We start from the raw sequence: 24,652 nt of genomic DNA, 5'->3' as shown, positions 1-24,652 counted from the left end.
TTTTGTATTGACTGAGAGGAAACAGCTGTCCCGGCACAGGGATCCTCCAGTTCTGGGCTCTCAGGTTCAAGAGGGACAGGGAACTGCTGGAGAGGGTGCAGCAAAGGGCTACCAAGATGCTGAGGGGACTGGAACATCTTTCTTATGAAGAATGGCTGAGGGATTTGGGTCTTTTCAGTCTGGAAGACCTTATCAATGCTTATAAATACTGAAAAGGTGGGTGTCAGGAGGATGGGGCCAGGCTCTTTTCAGTGGTGCCCAGGGACAGGACAAGAGGTAACAGGCACAAACTTGAGCATGGGAAGTTCCACCTAAACATGAGGAGGAACTTCTTTACTTTGAGGGTGGCAGAGCCCTGGCACAGGCTGCCCAGAGAGGTGGTGGAGTCTCCGTCTCCGGAGACATTCCAAACCCGCCTGGACGCGTTCCTGTGCCACCTGCTCTGGGTGACCCTGCTCTGGCAGGGGGTTGGACTGGGTGATCTCCAGAGGTCCTTTCCAGCCCTGGCCATTCTGTGATTCTGTAAGCACCTCCGTGATTGCCGGCAGGTTGGGTGCAGATGGGGAGTTTCTCTCAATCAGGGGCTGTGTCTCTCCCCAGGCTCATTCATAGCTGCTCTCCTGACAGAGAGGCCATTGCAGTCCTGGAAATGTCCTCATGCCTGGGGGAAGCAGCACCAAGCCCATGGTGGCTGTGCCGGCAGTGGGTAACGTGGCACTGTGTTTCAGGTACCCCTCCCCTCCATGATTTTTGCCCCAACGTTGGCGCAGTGTGAGGAAGCATCGCCTCCCTTCCTCCCAGGTTAGTCCCCTTTCAAGACTAAGGTCAGGTCTTCGTCCTGGGAAGGAAATGGATGGGCATCTCTGTCCCTGAACTGCTAACAACACCCAGAGGTACTCAGGATCTGACAGGTCTCACCGGCAGCTGAAAAGCAGCCGAGATCTATTTCTCCTCCCATGACACAACAAGCTGTTGCTGAACAGACAGCACTTTGCCCTGCTGTGGTCCCCAGGGACCTTGTGGTGGAGCAGGGAGAAGAATTTTTATTGTTATGTGACAAAAAGGAGATGAAGCCACAAGAGATTTAAGCCTCTCAGTGATTTTTGAAGGCCCTCTGGAGACCTGCGTGTAGCTCTGGCTTCAGACACCTCTGACAGTTCGACAGTTTGATTTCCTCGAAATTCTGCAGAAAGCAAGGGCGAGAAGAGACAATTCAAGGCAGCCTTCTCAGCTGTAGCCAAGCGCGCCGGCCTAAATTCACCCTCCCGTCCTGTTTTTTGCAAGGCAGCACCAGGCTGTCCCCGTGCTTGACAGCTGTAGCACAGTTATTTTGCTTCCTGGCACAGGTTTGGGCATTTTGAGTAAATCAAGAGATGACAGGCCGACATAGTTTCCCTGTTTTGTGTCTCACCACTGAAGCGGCCGCGTGTCCGTGCTCAGGTAAAGGGTTCCTATGGATGTGGTGATCTTTAAGTGTGTAAGATCTGTTGGGGTGAAAGACAAAGCAAAATGGATTTGCACCACATCACGGTTAACGCATTTTGCCCGTGATCCATTTCTAGGGAGAGGGAGGCAGCAGTGCTAAAGAGGCAGAATGCAGCATGAAGGAAATGAGAAAATTCCTCCCAAAGGTGGAAAGCAAGGACAATGCAGTGCAGAGAGCAGACGCGTAGGTGTGAAATTAACGATAGAAATTCAACATTGTGAAAAGCTTTTTTTTAAAAAAAAAAATCTTCTAAATTAGATCATGCTCTCTGCTCGCGATGATGTTGCAAAATCCCTCGGCTATCAGGATAACCAGGGGCTCGCTAAAGAGGCTCATTGATGAGAATGGGATTCTCTGGTCTGTGTCGTAGGAAGGGAATCTCAAAGTGATATAGGAAACTGAAAAGAGGGAAGCAGCTTTTCATAAAGACCTCAGGAAAATTCCATGTGGCAAGAAACGTGTTTCGTTTTTGTGTGTGCGCGCGCGCAAGCTTCACACGTCGAAGTCCTGTCTCTCCGCATCCTTTGAAATACAGGCGTGACCTCCCCCCAATGAGGTAAGATCTGAATTTAAACTTTCTGCGAAAAGATAGTGCCTCTTGAAAACAAGCCCGTGAAGTCCTGAGCTTTGCTCAAAAGGAGGGAGTTGGTGGTTTTGTATAGCACGTTTGGTGTGTGAAGGATTAGCAGTAAGCAGCCCCTGCTTGGGTGCTCTCACACGTGACCGTGCGTTCTTGTTCTGTGTAGCGGTGGGCATCACGTTTACTGGGGACCGTAAGCCTCTCTTTGTTAATAATGAATGTTTTAACTTTAATAATCCCTCTACGAGGCAGTGACCAAACACAGGGTAAGCCCGGAGCAGCTCCCCAAGCTGACAAAGAGGAAACGGCCCCTGCGAAGCTCCGACACAAGCACTGGCCCTCATGGCCCTCAGCACCTCTTTAGGGGCAGCTCAGGAGGGGCGAGAAAGCGTGGAAGGGCGTGCGGGATCTCCATGACAGACAGGCCGTCCTTCGGGACCACGTCATGAGCCTGCACATCCATAACTCTGCGCAGCCGCGACCCGCTGTCCTTGGACCGTTGTGTCCCCGTGGCTTGGGAGCTTGGGGCAGGGTGAGACCCAGCGCCGGGACAGCCGAGCAGTCGAAGGCATCCAGAAACCCCTCAGAGTGTCCTCCCCCCTCTCATCGCCCTCTTGTAATCAAGAGGCGAAAGATGATTTCAAGGAGGAGGGCTCTTGCTGTGGCAAGTAACACCATACCCAGAGGTCTGGTACTTGCCCACTGAGACCTTTGGCCTTGGATGAGGTGCCGTAACCTCGGCAGCTTCTCACTGTCGTACCCACTGTCTTTTGACCGCATCTGAAGCGCCCACGGCCCAGCTGCTCTGTACTTTCCTCTAAAAAACAATCTCTGTTTGAATGGCCTTTGCTCAGGAGCACCCAAGATGGTGACGTTTCCCAGGTGCTGAACATGGAAAGCGGGGAAAACTTTATTCTTATTGGAAAGACCCGAACACCACACAGGAAAAATGGACTCTTGTGTAAAAAGTGGTTTTATTTTATACCTTCTCCAGAGTTTCTAGCGAAACTTTCCCATTATTTAAGGGAAAAACAAAGTACAAATCAGGCAAGCTTATACATCAGTAGTGAAACGTGCCCTTCACAGTGTGGCTGCGACCTGTCCTCGCCAACCTGGCTACGGCCCTCGCGTTTCATCTTCGCAACGACAGAGACAATTGTAGTGTTGAAAGAGCGCTGCCATAAAGAGGAACACATCAAAAGGACAAGATGGCCACAGATATAAAATAAATTAAAAGCATCTGTAAAAGTTTCTTTCCATATACAAAATAACTTCTATTTTCGGGGGGTAATTTTATTTTTTTTTTGTTTTTAAATTGACGTTGTCTGTAGAAAGATTAACCTTTCAATGGTTAATCTCCTCACTGCGGAGCCTGCCCCTGGAGATGAGGATGCAAAGCTTTTGGGCCAGCCCTGCGGCAGAGCACAGGGACGGGAAACCCCAGGGCTGGCCGGTGCCTCGCGAAAGCCGCTCTGCTGCCCAGAGATTCCAGGAGAAAGGGAAAAACAGAGGCTGCCTGGTGGCCCTGCTCAGGGGAACGGCATCGGTGGTCCCAGAGGGCGATTCTGCAGGGTCAAAGTGCTGCACTGCAGGATAGGGATTTTATTTTGCACACTACTGTGAGATTGCCTCCGCAGTCTGCAAGAGTGGGATTTTCAGGAGCTTTGTGCAGCCGCCCCCTCACGGTCTGCCCCTCTCTGGGGACTTTACTCCCAGAGGAGCCTCTCTGAACAGAGAGCTTGTGTAGCTCGAGACATTCTCCTGCCCATCGTTTGAGCCAGCCATATAAATAACGTGCGGGCATCAGATACTACGTAATTAGATGGGAAGCTGAGCCATTTATCGATTAATAGTATTTCCAAAAACAGAACAGGTGGGGAAAAGCCCCCTGTGCTGAACTGAGATTAAAATGGTGATTAATAACGTGAGTTGGAAGTAATGTTGAGGTCCCTACTAATACAAAGTTATATACAGAAAGCATTACCTGTGTGATTAATACATTACTGATGCTAGACATGGCTTTATGTCAAAAGCTTAATTTACAGATACAAATGCAAAACAAGTCACGGGCATAAATGTCCCACTTGTATGTGGTTAACTGAAGAGAACACTCTTAGCGTAGAGCTGGAAGAGGCAGATCCCGTTTTGCTTGGAAGATTTTACCTATTCTACGCCGTATGGTTCATGATAAAGCCTGGCTGAATCCCAGTGAAAACCCAGCAGAACGTATTCATGCTCATTTTCGGGGGATGCTTTTAAGGTGACTCCCAGGCTGTCTCACCACCGCGCTGGGAAGCATCGCCTCTAGCCTTGGACCTGGCTTCAGTCCTAGACCACGACTCGGAGCACCGCCGCCCCAGGGTGCTGTGCTGGGAAACACGGATGTTTAATTAGCGCCTCTGCTCCGGAGTGCGAATTTGGGAAGGCTGGCTGCCAAACACCCTATCCTGATGTGGAGCCTCCGCTGCCATCCAAGGGGCGGCCCAGGGCGCAGCTCCCTCTGCACCTCCCTCCGAAGAGCCCCAACTCCTGGCACTGCTTGTGCCAGACACCGCTCGCTCCTGTGAGCGTTTACTTTTTGCAGCTGAGCCTGAGATTCCTTAGTTTTCTTTGCTCTTCGCTGTTTCTCAAATGAATTTTTGGTGGATAAAGTCAATCAAAGAGCGTTTTGTGTTTTTATTGTGCAAAACCTGCTATTAAGAAATCTTAAATTGACAGCACAACAAATTTAATTTTCAGAGTAGAAGCGAACTGAGATAAGAAGAAAAAACAATCTACTAGCTGATTAATGTAACAACCAAAACTCACCAACCAGAGGCAGTTTTGATCAAATAATCATAATGAAGGCCTACAGGTAAGAATTACGCACCGAATAATTTCACGTCAAGAATCAACTACCATGACGTACTGTAGATATCTGAAACTACGTTCTGGAACGTGTGCTGTGAACGAATCACTCAGCCGCTTCAGTGTGATACTTTCACGCCCTTGGCCTGCTGACTGTCCGTAGCGGCATGAAAGAAAAGTCTTTGCTTCCGAGATACCACAATTACGCACGCAGCAGTACTGTGTCCTGTGTTCTTCTGATCGAGGGCACGGACATCTAAAAAGCTGAATTACAAAGAATATGTCAGTGAAAATGAATACACGCGTGCAGTCGGTGCCACGTCATGCCAAGGAGATACATGCCTAAGTTGGATTACCTAAGGCTCTTAGGATTTGTGTTTCCTCATGGCTGCGCTATTCCACATAACCTATGGCAGAAAGCTTAGCTTTAAAATGAAGAATAGTATATTTATCTCCCTCCCCATCAGTCACCATAAGAACGGAGACAAAAATTAACAGCTACTGCTGCTTCCAAAATCTTGTACAAAAATACATCAGTACGTCCTTCTGGCAGTCTCAAAAAACTTGACGAGTCTGCTGCAAACTCCCTCTTTCACCTCTTGATTTCAACAGAAACAGTCAGTCCCGGCTGCCAAGACTCACGTCTTGGTCAAATTCAGAGACGAATGACGTTCACATTCTCTTTCCTTGGAACTGCTATTCGGAATCCATTGCATTTCCACCCTCTTTGTTTGGATTTGTTTACATTTTTTGCTTTTTTGTCCGAAGGAAATGTATTGGCAGTGCAAACGAAAAGTAGATACGATGAAACCCCCTCCCCGGCTCCCCCCAGATAGCAAGTGATCACGTCAGCATTTCAAAAGGGTCTCCTGAGATGTTATCTGCACGCGCAGGATTCCACTGTCATGTTGGGGTACACCTTAAGAACCACGTTTTTGTTTTCATCGAAGAATAAGATACTAAGAGAAGACATTTTGTCAGGAACGCAGCAGGGCTCGGGAATGCCCGGGACGACGCCGACGGCTCTCACGATGCTCTGGATGGTGGCGTGGTTGGATGGCTTCAAGGCCTGCAAGAGAAAGATACAGCGGGAGATGTAACTGCACCCGTGTTAGAGTGAACCCACGTTATCGAAAACGAGTCCTTTAAGAAGGGCCCTGTGAGACCCCACAGCTGACTATCTGTAAAATCTGCCTTCTACTCAACCATTTCCAGTTGTCATGCAGCTGACCTGAGTCACAAAAATGGATAAAACGTGTACGGAGGAGAGAACAGAAGTACTTTACGCCACAATGCCAATTGTTCCGGTTTGCTCTGGTGCGAGGTTAGAGTGCGAGTGCTCTGGTGCGAGTTTGCTCCTTCTTCCATGCCAAATCACTTCTCATCTGCTGTACACATCATCAGTGACATCGCTGAGCAACTGAGCCCCCAAATCCCACGTCAGTTGTACCTCACGGCAAGGTGACATTTTTTGCCGAAGGACAAAGTTTCCTGGTTTTATACTCAGGTAAACAGGAACGCGCTTTGGTTTGATGTGAACAAGAAGTGAATCTGACCAGTGAGTTGAACTGTATTTGTTCGCAAAACCAGAATACATTCATACACTCACAAAAATGAACGTATTCATAGCAATGAAAAAGCCTAAATTTTACCTCTGAACCCCCAAACCCTTCCAAATCCTGGTATCTGTACAGAGGCCAGGCAAGCACGAAGAATGCACAAGAAGCAGTTTTAAGACATCACTCTCCATCTAGGTAGCTGATCTCAAGAAAGACTTTTCTGTTTGTTTTGAATTCAAGTGTACTTACGCTCCTCAGCAGTAGTTGACAGGGATTTAAGAAAGGTCTCAGATTAGTGTAGAATTTGGATTTTTGTAGTATTTCTGCCCGCAAACAGAAGTGAAAGCTCTGGTAGCATCCACGCTCGTTTCCTTACTCCGCTGCGGTGCAGTGTTCTTCACAAAAATAACTGGGAGCCCACCACATCTCCCGAGCCTGCTGATCAGACGTCCAAAGGCACAACATCTATTGAGACCCCGTTTCCCGCTGCCAGTAGAACCGAAATTAAGAACAGGTCTCCGAGTACGTCGTGTTAAGGTCTCATGGGAAACACTTCCCTTCAGATACGGTATCTGTACTACTACAACGCTAAATTGTACAGAACTGATTGCAAGTATTGCCTCGGCTATCAGTGGGAACGGCCCGGATATATTCCATCGTTGTGTGATAAAAGAACTCTGATATGGGTACTGTACCATCCTCTGCCTTGAATACACTGCCCCTGGCCCTTTCGTTGCGTTTTTGGGGATAACCAGCTCTGGACAACTCTGCTCCTGCCGGTGGGAATGTAACTGTACTGGAGTTAAACCCGACGGCATGCTGTTCTTGGAGAACCGAGCAAGGGAATGCTGTATGCCCACAGGCACAGATTAGTTCGTTATTGCCTGACGGTCAGAGGATCCTTTTGCAAACACAGTCTTATTAGTAGCACCAGGTATTACACATGGCTCTAGGAGACACGCGCGTCACCTTTTTATATAATTTAGTCTTTCAGTCTCTTGAGAAAACAAGGTTAGTTTGTTTTCTGCAATCAAAAAAAGCACACCAAAGGAAGATTTTGAATTCCAACCTGCGCAAAAATCTACCAATTGCTTTCAGGGAACCAGACTCGTGATGGGTTTCAGTAACCTCCTCTCTTAACGAACCAGCTCTCTGTGCAGTACACGGCAGCAAATACTCAGCTTCACAGTGTCTAAGTAACCATCATGCTGTGCCGCTGTAATTCTCCACACAACCAAGCCCAGAGAGTTTCACAGAGAAAGGCCAGATCAGGTCTTTTAGTAGCAATTTGTAGGGGAAAGCTGGGTCCCGGTTTTGGCCTTGCGGGCCGGTGCTGCGGGCTCAGCTCACGGCAACCAGACCTTCCGCTTCGCATCAGCAGTCATTTAAACTCTGTGCTTTACTTGCCTACCCGGCCCTCTTGTTTCTTTCTCACCTTTTTTTCTACCATAAGCTTTTTCCAGGGCAGGAACTTCTGACAACGTGTCAGTGCCCGTCCCAGGCAGAGCGGAGAGGCAAGGAGGAGGTAGGAGAACACTCCTCTGGGACTGCCACGATTAGCTACCATGATCATAACGGCCAACACTGCAAGGCTACTTATTTTAGTAGATGGAGCTACGCTACGACAACTCAGAGGCCGATGCTACCTTCTGCAGGAAAGCAGAACCTGAATTTGGCAGTAAAAAAAAATAAAAATATTGTGTCTTTATGTTAGAAAACATTTCCTGTACGCATCATTTGTGCGTACCCCTCGTTTTAGGCCAGCCTCAAATACCACATCCTACTTTCAGGTTTCAGTAGACTCCAGGAGGGGGTCCGTTGGGCGTTTGGTTTTAAGGAGCTGAGTTCATCCGCCTAAGTCGCAGGGCTAGGAGCACATCACCTTTCTCGCTACTCACGTGCGACGATCTCATAAAAAACAGAGGATATTTCACAAGTCGGCTGGCCAGGATCCGCTGCCTTTGGATCCACTTGGTCCGTCAGGGAAGCGACTCGTTCGACTCTCCTGCTTACACTCAGAGCTCCACAGTCCCTCTGTTGTCGTGACAGCTGTGCCTCTTGAGGCACACGTTTTTCCTAGAGCGTGCCACGCTGGCTGACCCCGGCGGGGGCCTGGCAGCAGGGACTCCTTCGAGGCATAACGACTACTGTCTAATAAGCCATTTTCGGGATCTGGCTTGTATTATGTTTATTAAACAGGTTAATAACAAGTTCACACATCATAAGCACTATTCAGGATACGTTTTATGGCAGTTTGGGTTCTGGAGAAAAAACTAATAGCGTGCAGTATTTTTTTAATTACCTTTACAAGCCTGTCTTTTTACTAGCTGTTCTAACCACTGCTCATTGCAGCACGAGACAAAGGTATCACTCATTTACTAGATCCGAGCGTGCGACAGGTGACCGGCTGCCTTTTAGTGACCCAGGAAAGAAAATGCACAGTTTAGGGTAACAGACAGTCAGACCGTACCTTTGGAATTGGGAACTGGCACTCCCCCGAGCAGTAATAGGCGTCGAAGGATTTAGGGGAAATAATCCACTCGCTCCAGCCAATGTCTGCAAAATCCACCTTGAGATAGCGCCGGGCACAATACCTCGGCTCATTCCACTGCTTCCTCCTCGCCTTCTTCAGCGTCTGCTCGTCGAACTGGAGAGTCTGGCTCTTCTGGTGGTGATTCTTCCGCTGCTTTTTCTTACTCTTTGCCCTCTCTGCTAACCGTGGCTGGAAGGTTTTGTAGGGTTTTCTGTCTTCCCATCTCTCATCCTCATTGTACTGGTACTCGGCTCCTGGAAGCTCATTGTTCTGCAACGGCAACAGGACATTTGCGGAGCGTTTTCGCCGCCGCTTCCCAAGGCTGCTCCTGCCGTGGTTTTCTGGCCTGGGAAATACCCTTGCCAGAGGATGACGGTGCCCTTGCAAACTAGAGACAACACTCTCCGGCTCCGAAATAGCAGAATCGTTGGCATAAATGAGAATGTAGGGTTCATAGCGAGAAGGTGCCCTCTTCCAAGGGTGATGGCTGGTCAGATCCATTTTGACACTGATCAGCAGTTCATTGTTTTGTTTTGCTTCATGCAGGAGCTGAGTGATATCCTTCCACTGCCAGGAAAGGACATCCTGGTAAGCGGAGGAGACATTTATTAGGAAATGTCCCAGGCTCCTGGTCTCGTTCCCAACAGAAGGAAAAGTCCAAACTGAAAGATGTATTTGAATTTCAGGTTTCCTGTGCCCATGACAAGAACAGCCTCTGGACTGGGAACAGTTCCACTTAGCGTGCAGCAGATCACCAATATAATAATACACGGAAGCCGACAAGACGTTTTCAGACTCGGTGAGTGATGTCAAGTTAAAAACGTACATCTCCTGGCTTTCAGGGCTCCCTAGAAGAACAAATACTTAGATAAGAACATGGACGTTTCAAAGTACTATAGAGAAAGGACAGAGCACGTTGCTTTCTAGGTTATGCATTAAGTTCACGGGAAATTTTCACGCAGTGCTGTGGGAACAGGCTTAGGCCATTATTCGGAAAAATAACCAAGCGGGTAAACTGGTGACTGTCAATCACACCCTTTCGATTTGGTTTCCTTGTAATACTTACCTCCATCCAGAAATATTCACACGTTTCCTACTGCTCCTCTGAATTTGGGAAACAAGCTAGGTCACAGGAACACAGGTCGATAACAGATGCACTAAGTAATTCACCATCCAGAAAGTTGAGCGACGCAATAGTAAGATTTTGCTCTTTTGTTTTCCTCTTTCTGTAACATTTCCAACCCCCTCCCGTCTCAAAATGCACTTGGGTGACTATGGCTGCCCTGTCCCGACTAAAGAATTGTCTTTCTTTGTCCAAGACAAATGGGACATCAATGGCACTGAACCGTGCCTTAGCCCAGACGTAGCTGAAGCTGGAGAATGGCTCCCACCGGCTTCAGCAGGCACTGGACCGTCTGTAAACCTCCATTATCCTGTTGAGCCACAGCCTCAGTTGGTAAGAAAATATTTGCTTCCCTATTAGTAGAGGCTCGAGGTGGCTGTGACGAAGAGGAAAAGCCTGGATTCAAATGGGGCGTGATTCCCAGCGTTGCCACAGGCTTTCAAGCGTACCGCCAGGTAAGTCGCTCCAGCTCCAAGAGCCAAGCTGCTCAATGCAAAAGAACCCTAGCCGGTTCCTTTAAACCTTCTACCCTGCTCTGCTGTGATCTGGGCCTCACTTACAAGACAGAGGGACATCAGGGCCTTGGTGGCATTTATTCTTAGCTTCCAAAGATGTCGAAGAGACTATTCGAGAGCAACCCAAAACCACATAACATTTGGTACAGCTACCTGTGTGTATCTGGATGCTAAACAGGTACGCAAACATAGAAAGTTCTGCTACAGAGAAAGCTCTCCTCTAAAGACGTGGGAAGAAGAAACACCAGGACAGTGGAAACACCACTGTTTAATCATTTTTAAGGCTTGGATGTCAGCTCTGGAGAAAGAGACGATTCACCATTTATAACGAGCTAAAGACACACAAGCTGGTCCGACAGCTTTTTGGCTAAGTCAGACACTAATCACAACTGAAGTTTCCTTCTAGAATAATCAGGCCCGGGGCTGCTTCAATTACACTGGGTAAATTTAGTCGTTCCACCTAGGACATTTCAGCAGTTTTCCTGCCAGTCACGGTTAGAAAGTATTTGCTAGTATAGATGAAGGTAGGCGGGCAATACTAGAGAAATGCCAATAACCAAAAGAAAGCCAACCCAAAATGTCTTGGTTTTGGGGTGGTGGTGGCAGCAAAACGCACCCACTTGCCTCTATGTGGAGGGCAGCAAGCCAAGGACGATCCTTCTTTATGGTCAGTATCTTACTATACCGATTAGGAGAGACACGGGGAAAAGTGGGTTTTCCACAGGTGTGAAATTAGAGAAGTCAACCTGACCACGGGCACCTTGCACAAGCCTGAAGATGCGCTCCTGACACAGGCTGGTCTGGGAAAACGGATGGCCGATGGCTTTAATCCCGTGTGGGGTGCAACAGAAAGGCCTGGGGGTAAGGTTTAGTTTCTGCTTTAAAATTTCCTGCTTGGACTGCAGTGATGTCTGTCCTTCAGAGTGAGAGAAATACAGATCCAAATGTTAAGGTGCTACTGAGAGCTATAAACCCAGGCTGTACGGAACAAAGCAAAGGAAAGGTATGGCCTGCAGCCCCCCAAAGGGCTGGAAACAACCCAACACATTAGGAAAACGAGGGAACATGGAGTTAAATGCTTCTTTGACATCATGGCATGACAAAACCCTCTCCAGAGGCTGAAAAGAAGGTATCGTTTACAGAATTTTGTGACAGTTTTGCTCTCTAGTTTATTTGATTATCATTCCAAGCGTTGACAAGCATAGAGATGCCCACGGACTAGGGAAGAACAGCCTCCTCGCTTAGACCCTCAAAACATTGTACTAAGTCCCCTGCCCAAGCAAGCGAAAGCATCATTTCCAGTACTGACCTTTCAGATATTTTGACAGCTTTATGTTCTGGGTGACATTCTGTGCTTCCAGCCCGCGACATCCCCACTGCTAATGCCATCCAGACAAGCCCAGGAAAAGGCTGTATTCTCCCTCTGCCTCCCCATCCCCGCTCCAACACTCTCAGTGGCTGCCTCTTGAACATCTTTTTCTCATCAATAACTCTAACATTAAAAAGGCAGGAATTGGTCTCCCTAGAAAGACAGAGCCATCCTCCCCAAGATATCACACGCATTGCTTCCTGAAATTAGGGAAAACAACAACATACACTGTCCGCAGTTAAACAGGGGAAAACCAGACCGCGTCATTTACGGAAGACACCCTTGTTCACAGACTCAGCCCAGCCTGACGGTGGATCCCATCGGTAAGTTCCCAATAGCTGAAAACTAACGTGCCAAACCCATCCAATTTCTAGCTGTTACTCATGCCCAGGGAACGAGATTTTCTTTGAATTCGATCCTGCTTTTAATTCCTCAAGCCAAACCCGGCCGTCTATTGCATTTGCACTCCGCAGACACGAGGACCTGACCTCTGCTTGGTTTGTAATCGCTAGTATTGCAAGGTTAACGTGTAATTTGGCAGCGCACTAAGTACATCAGTCTTAGCAACCAGAATTTATGATGTCTCATGAGTGCCTGGTAAAGAAGTTATTATGTGAATCACTGTTGTATGCTGAATGACAAGTTTTGATTTTAATTTTTAAGAAGAATTCCACTTAACAAATACTGCCTGTTCTAAACTGGCATATTGTGGTGGAACCCAAAACAAGCTGCTTTTGTTTATAAAGAAACCCTCGATGGCATGAAACAGACGCAGGAGGAATACATAGTTTTGATGAAAAGCAAAACTCAAGACGCTATTCTCAGTATTTAACTCTACGCCTAAGCCCAGGTCCTTGCAGCAGGTGGTGCTATTTTCTTATGGAATGACCAGGCTCAAACGGCTCTCAAGAGTTTTCCGATTGCTCAGTCAGCAAAACCATCCCGACACCGGTTACCAGTGGCCAGCACACACGTCTACAGATTTTCTGGCTTAGAAAAAACCCAACTGTGCGACCCGGGTTTGTGCCGCAGCTTCCGAACGCCGTGTCAAATACAGCCCTTGCAGGACAGCGATACCCAACTCAGATGGGAGCAATGCACTGAAATACGCGTTCCCCCGTCCAGTTCCTGCCCTTAAAAATGAAAGGCACAGGGTGGAAGATTCAGCTATAAAATACCTACCAACGCACCTTTTCCTCTGAAAAATTTCATTTCACTTCCACGAAACTTCGTCCTTAAACCCAGAGGACAGAAACTGCTGAAAATCTGTCCCCACAATAACGGAGTTTAAACTGTTACCCAAGGTCGGGAGCATAGCTTAAATTTTTCACCCGTGTCAGGAGGTATCGAGTAGCATCGAACCAAATTTTCCTGCGATGCGGGAAGCTTTCCATCAGCCTCACCCAGCTTGCTCTACTGACACCAGCCAGGTTTTACCGACTGATGTGAGCCGAGGCTTTAGTCTTTGCAATGACTTACACCGATAACTCCCCCCTGTAAACAGCCTGATGGACTGATTTCCCCCCCTGCGAATCCCAAACAAAAACCCAAGCGAAGTAAGGCTTTAATTCTAATGCCTACGATGATGACCAGTAAATGGTATTTCCTAGGATGCTCCGTGTTACACGGAGGGGAGGAGGGGGCCAAAACGAAGGGTGAAGCGCACCAACAATTGCTCGGCAGCCAGTGGGAAGGGGCAGACCCAGCCCAGCTGAGGCCTCCAGCCAGTTTGCCCTCTATAACAAGACCTTTAAGATCTCAGGGGCAACAAGATCTCCTTGCAACCAAGCCCTCTATTGGTCTAGAAGGATAAAGTCAGCCTTGCAGGTGAAAAACACGGGCCCAGAAACCTCTACCCTAGAAGACCATGGCATCACAAGACCTTTTTTCTTACGTTTTCGATGTAAAAAAAAAAATATTCAGTGAGAACAGCAGCTTTGCAGCAGCTTTCTTGGTGCCAGCTGACACTTCCCAACTCTGCGAGCAGCAGATTCCTATCCAAGCGCCACTACTTGAGATAAGCCTTTTTTCTTCCTTACTTAAGGCGAGTTCTGCGGGTTCAGCTTTGCTCTTTTGCAGCACAAAAGAGGAAGCACAGAAGCCTTCTCAGCAACACAGCATGTCAAGGAGGAGGAGATTTCAGAGGAAATGAGCAAAGGAAAAACACGTACAACCAAGCTATATGCAAGGAATACACTGCTACCTTCTGGATACTGCGAGGCCAGATTTTAACTGCAATCTCTGCTCCCCTTCAGGGGATCACCGTATGTTGCTGCCAGCCTGACAAGGAATTTTAGAGACCAAGCTCTGCGCGACAGAGCTCTCTTGAATTGCCATAGGTAAGGCACGGCATCGCTGTTAGCGTTGCTCACTTCTACACGCAGAGCTTCGGAGCGGCAGCCACGAGCTGGGCAGAAAGATACCAGACAAGGAGAACGCCTCACTGTTTGTATTGATGTAGAACACAATTTGGAAGGCACATGCAGTTAAACGGATACGCTACAGAGTTATTGGCCTTCTCAGCCCACATGCAAGTCATTATTCACCTGCGCGCTCTCCCTTCGCTTGAATGAAAGCCAGATCCCAGCGGCTCCACGGCAAACCTTGTACGGGGCCAGCCCCTTCCCCACCTCCGGCACAGGCAATGGGAATCTCTGGGACAGGGGAGAGGGCAGGGACCCTCTCTCCGGGCCTAAAGCAGAACAGACCTCCTCGATCACACCGGTGGCTGTCACCCAGAGGCCACGTCGGGTGTGCCGTCACCCACCATGCGGGCTGTCAGAGGTGCTCACAGCAGAAACCCGGCCCCTGGCGCTACAGCCGCAGCGCTTGGACCGCTCAGTCTTCAGAGGTACGGCTTCCTCACCTCCCTGCAACAACCCACGGCCGCAGGGACTGCCTGCTGCTGGCATGAAAAACATGTTTTAAGACATCCGTGGAGGCTGACATCACCGGCATGAACGTATTCATGTTACAAGGGGCATTTCCAGCCATCAATAAGCTGTAACGAGGCCGCAAACATGTGGCGTGTTTACCTTTATAGAGGATGCACTGACGTTTTTATGGACTGCCAAATCTATCCCACGGGTGAAAAAGGATGCAATAACGAGGACTATTTAGTTATATAGTCATCATTAGCCATCATTTAAATGAGATATTAAAGGGGTGCCCCCGTGCCAGCGCACAGTTAAGAATGTATCAGTGTTTCCATTGTAAAACTTTGTTTTCAAGGGTTCACAGCCCAGCTACAAAAGTTCACTGGAGCTGGAAGCTGGAACAAGTTCCAGAACAGGAACACAAATTTGGAAGCCAGATTCCTTCTTTTCTCCTACCTTTGCTCTTACTTGATTGCGGCTCCCCTCTTACCAATTTGAGTATTTTGCAAAAGGGAAACAGAGGATCCAGGTCTCTCTTTTTAAGGAGCGTAAGGCTTTTGTGCCTAATTGGATTTATAATATTTTTTTTAGCAAAGCAGATAAGGTCACAGCAGCAAGTAACTCGCTATAAAAAAAGTAAAAAGTCCGCCCCTCTGATTAAAGCTATCAGCTACTTAAATAAAGAACTTCAAGAAGCAGCAATGGTGCCTGCTCAGGATCTAACTTACATGCGGACTTTATGATATGAAAACCGCAAATACGCACATTGCACACCATCAGTGTGCTGCACAGTGGGCAAATGATCTCTCTCCTCTGTATTTTAAGCAGAAAGACCACAGCAGGTCTGAAAACTAAAGACAGTTATTGAACTTGAAGCTAGCATAAGCTAACCAAGCAAGGAGGCTGCGTGAATAAAGCACACAAATTCGGAGAGGGCAACACGAAAAGCTGACTCTACGCCTTCTCACGGTCACAATTAATTCACCTGGTGGCAGCAGGTCAGCTGTATGGAAACCAAATTGTGCGCAGTCTGTCCCCTCGAGGCCAGAACTCTTCAGATGCAGGGTGACCTTCCCTAGAAACCGCGACCAACCGGGGACCGCGAGCGCAGGACACCCGCGTGCGCGACGGCACAGCCGGATGGGTGATGACAGCAGCCAGAAAATTCAAATTCTGGCTCTGGTCCCGAGAGGCCAGACCTACGGATCCTGCCCGTTTGACTCAGAGAAGGTTTGCAGATTTGGGCCCAGCCTGCCCGAATCGTAGCTTACCAGTTTTCAAGTTCCTGCGGCCTAAAAACTACCAGAATGCTGCTGCGTGCATTTTAGGTATAGGGGGTGCAGAAAAAAAAAAAAAAAAAACAAACCACAAAAAAAAACCACCAAGCAAAAAACCCCCCCAGCCTCACCGTCTCCTGCCCGAATGCTTTTAAAGCTCTCGTTACAGAAGACCCGTAATGTTGCTAGAGCTCAAAGAAGCTAGAATTGGGCCGGTACTGGTTTTTACAGGCTGATGGCGGCCGGCGACTCGCTGGTTTCCCCGTGCAGTACTTGGTTTCCCCTGTCTGCGTGGGCATTTCGTACCACAACAAAGCAAAGAAAGGCCTTCTGAAAAGGAGGAGAACATAGTTCTTAAACCACAGGAATTGCCCTAGGGGCAGGTGTAATACCTAAAATTACTTGAAATTCAGTCAATAAAAAAGAGTTTAAAGTAATTTCTGACTGTATAGCTTTACTATAACATCATTAGAGGGACCCTCCAATTAAAGTCGAGTTTTTTAAATGACTCATTTGCTAGACATGTTCCTTTAGCGATGCTATGATTAAAAGTGCTTTCAAGAGCGAACTGAAAGTCTTGCGTTTGAGGCTTTTATCTTCGTGCTCTCTTTTATTTACCCCGCGCTGTATCTTTCCTCCAGATCCCGAGCCTCAGAAGCTGCAGTTCAGCGCACCTCTGCGGGAAGCGCCCAAGGTAAGCAGATTTCTATCAGCCGGAGGTCTGGTCATCCAGCAGTTTCGCTAACTGGCAGCAGAAAAGAACAGCGGTGCGCAGAAAATGATGCGCGGACTCGGCCGTAGTTAAGAGTACGCTTGCCAGGACCGCCAGCGTTCAGCTCTAACTCACGTATCGCCTCACCTTCTTCCCAGCTGTCTGCTCAGAGGCACTAGGGACGGAAAACGACTCGCTGCTGCGTACCCGCAGGCCGAGAACCAGAAAAGGCTCTGTCTTAGGGTTTTTACTGGAGCAGAGCTCGCTGCGAGGCCTGGGCAAAGCGGGACGAGGGCTGCTGGTGTCACCCCCAGACACATCCCACAACGACATGGCTGCCACAGAAATCACCGGCTGAACGTCCACGACTCAAGCACATAGAAATAATTAGAGCAGTTAAGTAAATGAGTGCTGGAATGTAACCAGCTACATAGCCATGAACAATGTACATCCTTACTTGCCCTGTAACGGATTTGGGGCCTGGGGTTTCTTTCAGCTTTGTCACGGGCATCAAAGGTTCCTTTTTTGAGTGACTCAAACTGCACAATGATGTTTTGAGATAATTTAGCAGGATTAACGGCAAACAATTTTTCCTGAGCAGAAGATCACACGCACATTCATCCAAATCGAAGATCAACCCCCCAGCCCAAAAAACAACCCAGGAATAACCCAGCCTAGCCGTGAAATCCAGCCTGCGGGACATTTCAGGGCAGCAGAGGATGGAAACCTCAGAGGTGCCCAGACAAGGCTGAAGCTCTCGCCCTGTCCCCTCAGAGGACTAAGCCACGGAAAGAGAAACTTGCATCTAAGAGTTGTTAGGGCACTTCTTTTGATTAACCATGTCTTAGTTCTTTCTCGTTGTCTGTCCATTGCAAGGCCGCAACTCCCCAATGCAACACCACTTTTCTTGGACTACAAACAGGGACGAATTTCAACAAATCCTACCCGTTCTTGGTCTCATCACACGTCGCTCTATCATACAGGGTCTCAGGTTTGTCTGGTGGTCTGCCTGGGAGATCCAGGAAATGTCCTTCCCGTGTGCCGCAGAATAGACAGAAGCTCCCCAGGGGAAAAGCGAGGACGGAAAGCTTTCACTGCCACATTTGAGAGCGTGTTTCAGAATAGAAACAGTTTCTCCCCTGAAAATATACAATTAAATTTCAAAACATACGGTTAAACCGCGAACGAAATCATGGAAGATTTCCTTCAAGGCCTCTTGCTGTAGCTGGGGGAGAAACGGGCAGATTCTCAAGGAAGTTCTGTCTTCTGAAGGCGCTGGCGGCGGGGATAGTAAAACGGGCTGAAGGAGTAATGGCACCATAGTTAATTAATTTAATTGGGGCAGCCACATTAAGGACCGGGAGAAGCCTGTGGTAGGCCGACATCTGCAGCTGAGGAGCGCAAGAGTCAGCGCAGAAGATCTGGAAACAAACTACCTTGGAAGGGAAACACTGCGGATGTGCCGTGTCCACCGCAGTGCTGGCCAGGCAGCGGGCGCAAGGAAAAAGTCAGAAACCAGAAAAAGCCTTTTCACTCCCCCCACTGCCCCAAGGAACATTTGATCTAAGGGTTTTCTGGAAACGCACCGTTCTGCCATCAATAACCATTCAAAATGAGCTGTTGCTGCCTACGGCTAGAGAAAGACAACAGCTAACTGGTTAAGTATTTTGCATAAATACTTATAAAAGTGTCAAAAAACTTATAACCACTTCCAATTTATTGCTTTGGCACTTGAACTGTGAAAGTACCGGAGGAGGAGGAAAGGGATTAGTGAATAGTGTGTTTATAGGACTGCTGCCACCCAATGTCAAGTGAGAGTATAAATATAATCAGAAAGACCACAGAGATGGGATTTCAACCAAAGGCCTTCTAGGTTTAGAACAATAAATATATTTAAGCAGATAGGCTTAAAGGCGCAAAAATCACTCTGCTGGGATTATACCCCCCTTTTTTAATTTTTTTATTATACCTTCCCCTCTTTCAGCAAGGGAACTGCTTATTTCAGAACAAAGCAATGTATGTTAGACGTTGTATTGCAAAACACGCTCATGTTAGAAAGACAAGAGAATTCCTCTCTGGGAGCACTGAGCGGAGAGTCCCAGCTCTCCATCCTCCAAACCCAGGGTAATTATGCCTCTATCCTCTAACACCCCTCTTGTGGACAGAAATACTTGCAGTAACATATGATGGAGAGCGTTTGCAGGATGAATCCTAAGACACCAAAGCCATTCAATTATACACGGTATTTGATCTCTGTGCAGAGATATCCTATAACAGACGTTCTTGTCTTTGAAGACTCTGAAGTAATGACTCGCAAAGAACCCTAAGGAAAGTCTGGCACGCAGCTCCCAGTTTTCTGGGAGAGGAAGGAATCGATGCTGGTCACCGAAAACTGCCAGACAACGCTCAGTTTTACTGACAGATGCTTGTCTGGGAAAAGGCACTGGGTCAACCCACTCATGCAATGAGAATTAAGAGACTGGCACATCGGGCTGCTCTGTACGGCGTGACAGCTGTCACGCAAACCCCAAGTTTTTGGGATGCAGTGGATTTGGGAAGCATATCCCGGCGGGGGTCACGTTTGGGTTCTGGCATTTCCATTTAGCCCTCGCCGACGTGAGAAGCGCAAAAAGCAGAACAGTGGCGTCGGGGGATGCGGTGCCGAGATAGTGCCATCTTCCCTTTCTGCTGGGACACCACTCTTTTGGGAGGCTGACAAGTCAAATACACCCCCCCCACCCCCCTTATGAAAAGTGACTTCACATTTTTCATAAGTCTACCTGTGCATGCCAGCCTGTAATCATGGAGAGGTCCAAGTGCCACCGCCAAAGATGCTGAGATGCAGCATTTACTATGCACAAATTATGCTTCAACTAAAGGAATTTGCCACTGCCCCTCATTGCCAGTACTGTCACCAACGTCTCCAAATGAGTACTCTGCGGACAGTCTAAAGGATCGCCAAACCACGTTATTGCTCTATCGCATGCAAATCCGCCCTTGGTTTCAACAGAAGCTACACATGCAAAGCACCGATAAAAGCAGACTCCGGAGAGGATGTGTTAATTACTCCACTTCCCTCATATGGTGCTCAGATACCATACGGCAGAGACGCTGCATACAGAGTTGAACGAGTAATTAAAATACGGGAGACAATGTAAACATTATATCCTGAAACACGCTGCAGGAAGCGTTGCTTTCCTAACCCTTTTCTCATCTTCTCCCCTACGCCACTTCCCTGGGCGCCCGAGCGCAGGCGGCCGGCCGGGCGCTGCTGGCGCCCCTTCTCGAGGGCGTGAACCTTCATTTTTGCCGAACCGAACCCAATTTGCCCGCGCAGCGTCACCGAAGCACGGGTGGCCGGGCTCGGCCGGCCTCCCCGGTCCCGGTCCCGCACTCACCTGACGGCAGCGGGCGGAGGCCTCGCACCGTGTTGCCCCGGCGGAGCTGCCCCGGCGGCTCCCGGGGCCGCGCCGCCGCCGTGCCGCCGCTGTACTGGTCGTAGAGCCGCAGCATGTGCTCCGACACCGTGTCCCCCGCCGCCGCCGCCCGCCGCAACCCGGGGGCACCTGCCATCGGCCCGGCCCGGCCGCCCCCCGCCCCGCCCGGGGCCACCCGTCGCCGCAGCCCCGCCGCCGGCACGTCCCCCGGCGCCGGGCACAGGCAGCCCCAGCCCAGGCACAGGCACAGCAGCCAGCGGGCCGCCGCCATACCGACCCTCCGACCGCGCCGAAGCCCCCCTGCCCCGGCCGGCGGGACCCGGGAGCCGGCGGGGTTCGCCTCGGGCGGACGGAGCCCCGGCGGCGGGTGGGGCTGCGCTAACACCCGCTGGCGGGGACTCCTCTTTCGGGGGGAAAAAAAAAGAAAAAAAAAAAAAAAGAAAAAGAAAGGGAGAACAAGCGGCGCGGAGGGAAGCGCCCGTCCGTGCCGGCGCCGGGTCTCGGTTCCCCTGGTGCAGGTTGTGGTGCGGAGGGAGGCGGAGGCGCTGCCCCCGCCGCGGCCGGACGCGGCTCCGGGGAGTCCGTGCGGGGCTGTGCCGTGTGTGTGTCGGGGTGTGCCGGTGCGGTGTGTGTGCCGGTGCGGTGTGTGTGCCGGTGCGTGCCGTGCGGGTGTGTGAGTGCGAGCGCGATCCCGCCGCCCGGGCTGGTCCCGGCAGCCGATCGCGCCGCCCCCCCGCCCGGCCCCGGCTGGCTGCGAGCGGGAGGCAAAACGAGGGGAAACCACCACCCAAAGGGAAGCGAACACACTCGCACAGACACACACACACACACCCCCCCACACACCCCCCCACACCCACCACAGGCGCGGAGGCAGAGGGAGACCTGGCTCTGGAAATGCAATCACCGGCGCTGACGGCGTCCCCGAGGGCAGGCGGGGAGCGGGGCGGGGGGATGTTCCCCTTCCCACCCCCACCCAGCCTCCTCCAAAGGCAGTAAAGTAACGCCACGGCAATAAAACAAAAATCACGAGTCAAACCGCGCTCAGCCCTCCCCCCGCCCCGGGCAATCCCAAGGCTCGGCTGTGCCCGGGGCGCTGGCACGGCCGGCAGGTGAGGGGATGCTCGGGGCTGTGCGGGGGTCCAGCCCGCCTCGGTGGCACCCTGCTCCCTCCTGCCACCCTCCAACCCGGCCAGGCCGTCCCCAGCAGCCCGAGCCGAGGGGACGGGACACCCGCCCTGCCCCGGTGAAGGAGGACAAGCCCCTTCAGGCACATCGTAACCCCTGCCGTCAGCTGCCTGGGGGCGGGCAGGGAAATCCCGCACCCCGGGACTCCGCGGCAAGGTGTTCCCCGCTCCGCCGAGAGCGTTCCACAAGTCTCCTGCCTTTGCCGCTCTTCACCGCCAAAGGACAGAACTCCCCTCGCCAGCGCCACAGCACCAGGCATTACCCATTGGACACTGAACGCCGTCCCCTCCAAAATAACGCTTTGTAACGGACAACACGTCTTACCTCGTACATCTGGGGGAGAAACAGGGGAGGTGGGAGAGAAACCTTGCATTTTCATGGTTTATAAGTACGCCGGCTCACAGGAATGACTTGTCTCTAACCTGAAGAAGGGAAATAGGAGAATTGGCTTGCACATTGGTATGTGGAGCTGAGCACACATCACTTCCAGCATGGGACATTCACGTTTTCAACGGGCTACAGAGAGTGCAGCACTGCCAAGCACTAAACAGAACATCATGTATTGGAGGGTGAACTTGCCTTTCAGGTGCCACTGAATCTGAGATCGGTTACAGATATTCCGTCATTTTTAAGGGCCCGTCCATAACAACAAACAGCAAGTGACTACCGGCAGGAGGGAAAGAAAGGGAGGATTTCCAAAAGCAGAGTAATGATTTTTATATTCTTCTATATTTGAGTGCTCAAATACAACCCCTGGCAGCGTCTCATTTTCAAACAGTTTTGAGGCATCGAATTTGCCAAACGCACCTAAAAATATTATCCATATATGTACTAACACACAATTTCAATATTAATGCTTATGGTAAGATGAACTATACTTCTCACTTCTTTAAGACACTTACTGCAATATAAAAACTGTACAAGTGGACAAACATAATGAAAGCATTAAGGCTTTATGAAGCTTTTGGACACAAATAATAAAACCAATGCAGATCTCTGCAGGAAGAAAACAAAAATATTCAAACCGAGAGCTAAAGAACTCCGCGCAAGCAGCCATCTCTGGCTTATATCCATGGCAGAGCTGTCAATCCCAAAGAAGACTCTTTAGGCAACCGAAATACTGGAACTGCTATTTCAACTTCGGTCATGTTATTTTCTACTGGTGAGAGATGCGATTTAAAAAACAATGCCACACCACAACTCTTTAAATAAAACAAGCATAACCGAATCCTCTTTTAAACCTACAGCGCCAAATAATTGGCCGTAAGAGCGTGATGTTTTACACACACAACACGTCTCCCAAACTGCAGCCTGACTCTTGGGATTGGACCACTGTAAATCAGGAACGACCAGTAAAAAAAAATAATAAAATACTCAGAGACAGCCCGTATCTAACGCCACACTCAAGCAAAGGAGGATTAGGCGAGAACTAAGTTAAGTTCAGCATGGAAGCTCTTGCTGAGCTTTTCTTTAGAAGTCTTCTAAGCGTCAGCAGAAAGCCCTGTTTATGCAAAATTACTTCAGATTTTGGCTCCCAGAGCCTTGCCCCGCCACTTGACTGCGGTTGTTTAAGTTAAGTGTCTAAAATAGAAAGTTAGTCCTGTACAGTCTATTGTAGCCAGTGAGGAGAGAGAAAGAGGACACTTGGCACGAGGCAGAAAGGAAAAAGAGAATTCTCAGGGCATTAGGTGCCTTCTCTGAACCCCCCTTTTCAGACAGCCGCTGCAGGTTTTTCAGAGCGCTGAAGAACACGTGGGTTTAAAATACCCTTTGCTTCACGGGCTGTCCCCGCGACATGGTGGGACGCTCATTACGCGCAGTTCCGTGGCTCCCGCGGTTAAAAAATATCCCTCGCTCAAACTGGACGTGAGATTTTTAAAAGCCGGAGCGCTGTGACTGCACAAACCAAACCAAACCAAACCAGTGCATGGAAGGAGTTACTCCTCATTAGCAAATAACGGCTGGCAAACTCTCAGACCTGACTTCAGAGATAACAGCGCTCTTGCACTTCTCTATTCTTTCTTTTCCCTTTCTTCCATGCCAAGTGCTGCAAATCGCTCGCGAGTTCAGCGTTTGTTCAGAGAACAAAACTTTGACCGCGTCCGAGAGAGCTTACGGTTTAACCCCACAGGTGTCAGAAGGGTCCCGCTGATTCCCAAGAGAAGAGCGAGCCCCCCTGAAGCTGCAGATGTAACTGTACTGGTGGCACCTGCGATGGCCAAGCCGCGTTCCCAGCCTCGAGAGAGGGCCATGGGGCTTCCATTATAACTAGCGCAGAGGCACCCCCGGCTCACCCTCGAAACAAGGGTTCCGACAGAGTCTTTCCAACTGCAAGCATCGGTGAGTGTCGCGGCACCCACCCCTTCGCCCTCACAGCTGCGGCATTTCCAGCCAGGAGGGAAACTCTGCCTTTCGGCTTTGGTAAAAGAATACGAAAGATCAAATTCGATGGGTTGTTTAGATAATGGCCGCATTCCAGCCGCTTCTACAGCCCTATAATAATGTGTTTGCATATAGCATTTATGGGACAGGACGGGAAGTGGAAAGAAGCAATTCCCAAGCGGAGGGGGACAGCAATGTGGCAGGAAAAGGAGATGCTCCCCCGGCACAGTTTGACTGAATGCCTCAGGTGAAAGGATCGTGCAACCAGTATCGCCAAACGTGGGTGCCTTACTCTGCTGCCTGGACCAAACTCAGCCGGAATGAGAGGGAAAAGGACCCAGAACCAGTTAGAACAGATCCAGAACGTTAAGAATGAGACACTGACTTCTAGTTAATCTTTCTCTAAATCCTCCGTTAATGAGCGACAGCTCAATGACTTGTTATCGCTGCACCTTTCGGGGTGGGGATACCCAAATACACATGACCTTGCTTAGCATCCCCCAGCAATGGACCACTCCTGCCTTGCAGTGAGACAGGCCCCGAGTCAGGGCTACACCTTGTTGGGGGGCTCTGGGAGGAGGGAAGGGGGCTACAAGCTTCACTGCTTCCCACATCCATCCCCCAGCAGGATGCAGGCAGCAGGGAAGCTCCTGTAGGTACCCACCAAACCGGGCAGGAGCCCCCCTCCCTGCGGGTCATCCCCCACCTCTTCACACTGCTCTCACGGGGCAAGGAGGGGCGGAGGACACTGAAGAATCTGCCCTTGTTCTG

General features: G+C 49.8%; 1 protein-coding gene across 8 annotated transcripts in view; it reads right to left on the bottom strand.

Annotated features, from left to right (window-relative positions):
• Nucleotides 1-3,021: 3,021 nt before the first annotated feature.
• The window catches only part of BMP3 (bone morphogenetic protein 3), a 30,932-nt gene continuing 9,301 nt past the window's right edge, over nucleotides 3,022-24,652 (bottom strand). For 4 of the 8 annotated variants that reach the window (XM_063335649.1, XM_063335651.1, XM_063335652.1 and 1 more), the window contains 2 exons: nucleotides 8,943-9,853; nucleotides 3,022-5,982 (listed from right to left, as the gene is read on the bottom strand). In XM_063335649.1, coding sequence (XP_063191719.1) covers nucleotides 5,791-5,982; nucleotides 8,943-9,853 — 1,103 coding nt within the window. In that variant the 3' untranslated portion in view covers nucleotides 3,022-5,790. Of the gene's footprint in view, nucleotides 5,983-8,942; nucleotides 9,854-20,275; nucleotides 21,166-21,823; nucleotides 21,922-24,652 lie in introns of those variants that run through there. The other 4 variants (XM_063335647.1, XM_063335648.1, XR_010071190.1 and 1 more) reach the window with 3 other exon arrangements.

Source organism: Chroicocephalus ridibundus, chromosome 5 (assembly GCF_963924245.1).
Source record: "Chroicocephalus ridibundus chromosome 5, bChrRid1.1, whole genome shotgun sequence".
NCBI lineage: Eukaryota > Metazoa > Chordata > Aves > Charadriiformes > Laridae > Chroicocephalus > Chroicocephalus ridibundus.
This window is presented reverse-complemented; position numbering and strand designations above follow the sequence as displayed.